The sequence below is a fragment of the Abrus precatorius genome, unplaced genomic scaffold (assembly GCF_003935025.1).
Source record: "Abrus precatorius isolate BTA unplaced genomic scaffold, Abrus_2018 Scaffold7, whole genome shotgun sequence".
Taxonomy (NCBI): Eukaryota; Viridiplantae; Streptophyta; class Magnoliopsida; order Fabales; family Fabaceae; genus Abrus; species Abrus precatorius.
The window spans coordinates 15,748,370-15,754,843 of record NW_020874417.1 but is presented as its reverse complement, the minus strand read 5'-3'; the positions used below and the strand labels follow the sequence as shown (position 1 = coordinate 15,754,843).

The 6,474-nt window shown below is 31.9% G+C and overlaps 1 protein-coding gene across 2 annotated transcripts; it reads left to right on the top strand.

Annotated features, from left to right (window-relative positions):
* Positions 1-470: 470 nt before the first annotated feature.
* Positions 471-5,168, top strand: LOC113872950 (PHD finger protein ING1). Of its 2 annotated transcripts, XM_027510855.1 has the most exons (7): positions 471-721; positions 868-939; positions 2,054-2,241; positions 2,716-2,779; positions 2,908-2,974; positions 4,469-4,643; positions 4,728-5,168. In XM_027510855.1, the coding sequence occupies exons 1-7, from the start codon at positions 694-696 to the stop codon at positions 4,836-4,838; spliced, it is 705 nt and encodes a 234-aa protein (XP_027366656.1). In that variant the 5' UTR covers positions 471-693; the 3' UTR covers positions 4,839-5,168. The 2 variants fall into 2 exon arrangements, with proteins under 2 accessions (XP_027366656.1, XP_027366655.1); XM_027510854.1 differs by having other exon boundaries at positions 602-721; positions 4,469-5,168.
* The last annotated feature ends 1,306 nt before the right edge of the window (positions 5,169-6,474 follow it).

Below are 6,474 nucleotides of genomic sequence, written 5' to 3'. Positions count from 1 at the left end.
TCACTTTATGATTTAAACATCAATATAATTTTATTAACAAAAATATTTGTGTGAAAAATATTTTATGTGTGTCATATATAAATAATATTTTAAAAAAAGTCAATCTCATATTAACTATTTAATAATTAAATTGTATTAGCCTAATTAAATGATATAAAATAGTAAATAAATTTTTCTATTAAAAATATAAACTAAAATAATTTTTTTAATTTACTTTATTATTAAATATATTTTTATATTAATCTTATATAACTTCACATAAGTAATATAATAATATAAAAATTTAATGCATAATTATAAAATAAAGTTCAAGTATATATATATATATATGCGAATATGGAGTATAGTGGGTACTTAGATACCCATACCTACACCCATCTTCATTAAAATTTGTAAATTTTTACCCATACTCATATAGCAGATAAATATCCTACCTATTATAAATTTTGTAAGTGAGCATAGAGTATTTTAGCTATTGTCATTCCTAACTAATTCGTTCACGCTTAAACGATAAGCCAAAACAACTCTTCTAATTTATTCACTGTATAAGGTGGTAAATTTTGGGACAGTTTACTAAATATATTCCTAGATTTTTTTTAAATTTTTTTTTAGAATATGGTAATTCTTTACCGAAGGGCAAGAACCGATTTCTTTCTCACTTTCTCCGATCGAACGTTTTTCTGAGAAACCCTAATGTCTTTTCTTGAAGAATTTCAAGCCAGTAATTTATTACCTTCCCTCTCTCTCTGTCAATTTCTCTTTCAGTAATCGCAAATTTAGGACTTTTGGGGTTCAATTAGGTATTTGTGCTTTCAGTTTCGCAATAACGTTTAACTTCGCTTCTTCTTTTTTTTTTTTTACCTGCAGATTTGGATTCACTACCCGTTATTCTTCAGAAGAAGTATGCGTTGTTGCGAGATCTAGATAAGAGCTTACATGGTAATTGAAATTGTATAATTTAATTTTGTTATTTATTTTTGCTCCTTGTATCAATGAAAACATTGATTATTAATAGCCTCTATCTTTTTTATATCGGGGGCTAGGGTATATTTGGATAATCAGCTAAATTAAGCACTTATTAAATATGCTCCAATCGCACGAGAGCTTATGACATAAATTTGATTACGAAAATTATTGGAATAAGCTAAAACAAGTTTACTTTGATAATTTATGGCAAGAAACGAATAAAAAAAAGTTAAAAAGTGCTTTCGAGAGTTATAAGCTATTTCTATAAGCTCTTCCAACTGCTCCTCAGTGAGTCTAATAAATTTTTACTGGCTTAATTGTCATTCTCTAGAGCAGTTTGCTGAATGGGATTTTCTCTTGGAATATGTGTCTATTGTGATTCAGTGATATGATAATTGTTGAACTTTCAACGGAATTTTATTGTCCTTTGGATGTGGGTGTTTTCTGCCAAGGTTTCTGGGTTTCAGAAAACTGTGGCTAGAAATGATTGTCCGTTACAGTTGTGCTGCTATAGCATGCAAAATGCAGAGTTGCAGCCATGATGGCTGCTACAAAAATTGCTGTATCAGGATTGCTCAATGATGTGTCTGTACACTGTTAAACATTGGCTAGGCTGGATTTTTTAATATCTCTAATAGTAACTTCGATACATCTTGATAAGTTTGTGACCAAAATTTGTTAGACCTTATTTTTGGTTTATTTGATGATCATGTCCTGTCAGTGTTCTTTTCATTTATATTGTATATGTTGCTTATCCATATAAAAGGTTTCGACAAGTTTGACGTCGGTTGCCAAAAGCCTAATACCACCCTCCTCCTTTACTTGGGCTTGGGACCAGCTATGGGGCCATAGGCCGAGTTTATGCTGCTTATGATTACCCATAAATGTGATTAGATATTAGATATTAAATTCAAGGCACAGTGCATAATTTTTTTATTTTTGTGATATCTTCAATGCCTATTCTTGTATTGCAAAAGGAAAAAGAAAAAGGTTTTAGTTGTGAATGTCTGTTTCCTTGTATTATATCACATCTTGAGTCTTGTTTGAGATTTCCATGCAACATAAGCATCACGATTTGTATGAGCAGATATTCAAAGGCAAAATGAACAGCGCTGTGAACAAGAAATTGAAGATATTAAGCGAGGAGTTAGGTCTGGAAACATCACACCTAATACTTCAGTTATTAGATTCTCTGATGAAGCGCTTGATGAGCAAAAGCATAGCATCAGGATTGCTGATGAAAAAGTTGCCTTGGCTGTCCAGGCGTATGATTTGGTAATTGGTAGTCAACATATCTCATGCATTTTTGAGTCTTCTTTTGATGCTTGGCTTTAAATAGATCTGCTGAAATTGATATTGTGATTTTTATCTAATACATACTGTGATATAGCTGGATCAAGGATCCAATTTCCACTGATCTGCTATTTGTACCTTGCTTCTTCACTATTTTTTACTTTGTGTTGTCAATGTTTTTCTTTACACTCAGGAGTTCACTGCTAATGTAATAGTTGTACAAACATGATTTACTATAATTTTAATGACTTATTTAGTTATTTTCAATTTGTTCCACACAATTTGACTTAAAATATTGAAAGCTGGATGAGGGGTTGTATATGCAAGTGTTAATGTTTGGTAAGATAAATTCGGTTGAGTAATAGATAGAGTATATTGGCATAGATTTTGGATAAAGTTAATGCAAACAGGTTTCTTGCTTTGTTTTAGTAATTATATATTCATGATTTTTTGCAGGTAGATACACACATACAACAACTTGATCAGTATCTGAAAAAGTTTGATGAGGAGCTTCGGCGTGGTATTGTACTTTCTACCTATTTGTGACACTCCTAATCTGTAAATGTAATTAATAGTCTTCTGAAAGGGTTGAAGTATATTGTTTTTGACAAAAAGAACATGCTACAATAACTGGAATGCCTGCTTCAGGTCCTGATGGTAATACAAAATCTGGAAGGGGTAATGAAAGTGGAACTGGTAGAGGAGGGCGAAAAAAGTATGTAACTCTTCTAGAAATATTTTTGATTGATTTTTTGATAGCTTATCACATCTGTGATGCTTATCGATTATGCTTTCCATTGTTGCATTCTCGCATTGCCTAAATAGTAATACTGATTCTTGCCAACATTTATGCTACTCTGCGATATCCAATATGATTGACATGTGGGATTTATCTACAAAATAGACTAGTTATTTGAAAATAAGGAAGCCAAGGTTAATAAGCCTTTTGATGTAGAAAAATTGAGAAGTTCAGGAAATTCTTTCCCATTATCTTAAAATAGAGAACAGATTTGAATATTTCAGACTAGTGAATGAATAGACAGCTGTCAATAGGTTGCAGAAAGAAATTAACATTATTCTACCACTGTCTCACTTTTATGTACCCACTTCACTTAACATGTTTCTGGTAACTGTGGAGACCTATATAATTTGACATTTGACATACTTGGTTGGTGCTTTGTTGTTTTGTACTTGTACGTTGTTGTCTGGATACCTTACTGTCGAGTTACAGTCATATCAGTCTTATGCGTTGTTTGGTTGAGAAGTGAAATAGAAAGAAATGAAATAGTAAGGATTGAAATAGGAAGGATGTAAATAAAAAGGAAAGAGTAGAAATGGTGTATTGCTAGGATAAAGAGAAATTGAAAGGAAGTATCACTTCCCTCCGCATGTTTGGATGAGCAGTACAAAAAATATTTTCAATAATAAGTAAAAATAAATAATTTTAATTTAAAAATATAAACTTTTATTATAAATTTTTATCTTAATATAAAATTATTTATTTATTTTAAATTATTTTTTAGTTATAAGATTTTTTATTTTTTAAACAATTAAATTAAAAAAATTGCAGCCCTTCGCCAGCTGCATTTCACGTCTTACAAGCCATTTCAATGTGAAATCCACTGAAATAAAAACTTTTCAACACTATTTCATTGTAAACAAATGAAGGAAATGTGCAGAATTGACGAATTTCATCCTTGCTATTTCGATCACAGTAAACACAGCATTAGTATCTTCATATGTTGGTAAACCTCATTGACTTAAATAGTCCCAATTCTTTAAGGATGTGAAAGTATGAAACACTAGATCCTCAAACACTACTATCAGGCACAAAATCCCATAAGTGGAATATTTGGAGGCCAAATCTTGTTTTCAAAATATTTGCCATAATGAAAAAACTTTGAATCATTACATCTGATGTAGTAAAACATCAGGGTTTAGTTTTATCATTGCATCTAACTACCCTTAATAATGGTATCAGATTGCATATTTGTCTTAAAACATTATCCTTGACACAATTAATATTTTAAGTTTATGAAGTGAGAAAGTAATTTTTATTCATAACTTTAGCTTTCTATTTCTTCTTTCTCATGTTCTTGTTGTCCCATGATGGATACATTTATTCTTCATGTGTGCTAAAATATAACATTAGAAAGCAATAACTGAAATAATAAACTGCAATCTTATGCATATTTTGAATTAACTACAGAACACGCCAAACAGCAGTTGTGGCAGCAGCAGCAGCAGCCGCCACAGAAGCTCAAACTACATCTGCAAATCCAACTGGCATGGATTTAGATTTACCAGTTGATCCAAATGAACCCACATACTGCTTTTGTAACCAAGTTAGCTATGGAGAGATGGTTGCCTGTGATAACCCTGATGTATGTATTTGTCTTTTCTTTCATATATTTATGTCCATTTTATCTACATTCTTTTATATCTCCATAATCTCTTCAAATTTACAGTGCAAAATAGAGTGGTTTCATTTTGGTTGTGTTGGTTTGAAAGAACAACCAAAAGGAAAATGGTACTGTTCAAATTGCGCAGCAACAAGAAATCGCCGAAGAGGCAAATGAGGCTGACCGAAGAATAAGAATAATGTTAAAATGACAATGTATATATATTTTAAATATTTCTAGTAGGGTAGTTATTTTGTTTGATGTGTCAGGGCATTGAAACTTAGCTGTTATTGTTCGGGAAATTTTGAAATTACAAATTTCCAATAACTTAGTGTTTGTTTGCACATTCAATTGGCTTTGCACATGTTTGCACAATTACTATGACCCTTTGGTCTATGGTACTTCTGGAAGCCATCGAATGGTTTTCTTCTTTCATTGTAGATCAGGCTTGAAAAAAAACGAAATTTCTTGTGTATTTGTAGCGGAGAATGTTTCTTCCACCCTGATTATACAATTATTACACAGCAGTTGAATTATGGCATTTGAAAATGTAATTAAATGTTTTTATTGTTTGTGTAGACATTGGGTATCCTCGAGTGAAATGAGTAACGGGAATAACGTGTAAAAAGAAGTTTGATCAGTTGCAGAATGTTTGTTAATTTAAAGCATTCTCAAAGATCCAAGATTCTTTCTTTGATTGTATGCTATTTGAATATGACGGCATAGGATTTTGAAATTCGAAAAAGTATTATGGAGAAGCGTCTGTTACACTTTTAAGGATTCCTTTTCAATTTTCACTGCTGTTTTTTTAGCTTTAGATAGAAACAGTTTAGGTGACATTTGGCCTGTTTTTTTATTCAGTTGATATCTTTTTATTTATAACTAAAAAAACATATTTAGGCAAAGGTTTTGGTGGATTTGTTGTAAATGTTAATCAGACTAAGATCATAACAATATCTTGTGTGTGATCTAATTTGTACCTAGTTTGGCTGATTTTGCACAATTTGGTACAGCGCCTCAATTTGTGGGCAGCTTTCCAAGCAAGCAGGTAGTTTGCATTTCAAGTGATCTTAATTTTGTCAAATTAATTTTCATTGCAATTGAATTTGAAGTTGAGTAATTAATGTTTGAAATTTTTCATCTCAAAAAAAATTTAAAAGTAAAAATGAATATTAAACTTTTAAACTAACGAAGTTTTCTTGAACTCTAGAGATTACAGAGATTTCAAAGTGAAAGTCGGGGTTTGTAAGCTTGTGAAACACACTTTTTCCTGTTGCTTTTCTACCATATATATCATCTTTATTTCTCAGCGGATTCTTGAATCTCTTATTAAAGTGCCAGTCATGGCTTCGTGTTCTTTTAATACTGCTTCCCTTTGAGCTTTAGCTTCTCTTCCAATCCATTGTTTCGCTTTCCTTTTATAGTATGCATTATACCTAAAATTCCCTTGAAGCGACATCTCCTTTTCTCTCCAAGATTGGTTTTATTTGTCTCTTCATTTCGAAGATTGTTCCTCCTTGAGTCCAATTAGATGGGGGTGTCGCTAGCTACCTTTATTTATTAGTAATCAAGGTCGCTGTCTTAGAACTTGCTCTTCCACAATCTGCCGGATGCTATTTTGTTTCTCTGGGCATCCTTTATTCCCTAGCCTCATGGGTCCCTTTTCCCATTCCTTTTTTTTACTCTTAGGTTCCTGTATCTTCTTTTTCTATTTTGCCCTTGCTGCATTATTCATTTCTCAACAATTGCCCCGCTGTAATTAGCCATAGGAGAGCATGGCCAAGTGCACTAACCCGTTCTGCTTCTACAATCA

Bases quoted from the DNA above. Each gene is read 5' to 3' on its own strand.
- LOC113872950 (XM_027510854.1), top strand. From the start codon at position 694: ATGTCTTTTCTTGAAGAATTTCAAGCCA. The intron at 722-867 runs GTAATTTATTAC...TTTTACCTGCAG, and splicing joins TCTTGAAGAATTTCAAGCCA to ATTTGGATTCACTACCCGTT. The intron at 2,242-2,715 runs GTAATTGGTAGT...GATTTTTTGCAG, and splicing joins CTGTCCAGGCGTATGATTTG to GTAGATACACACATACAACA.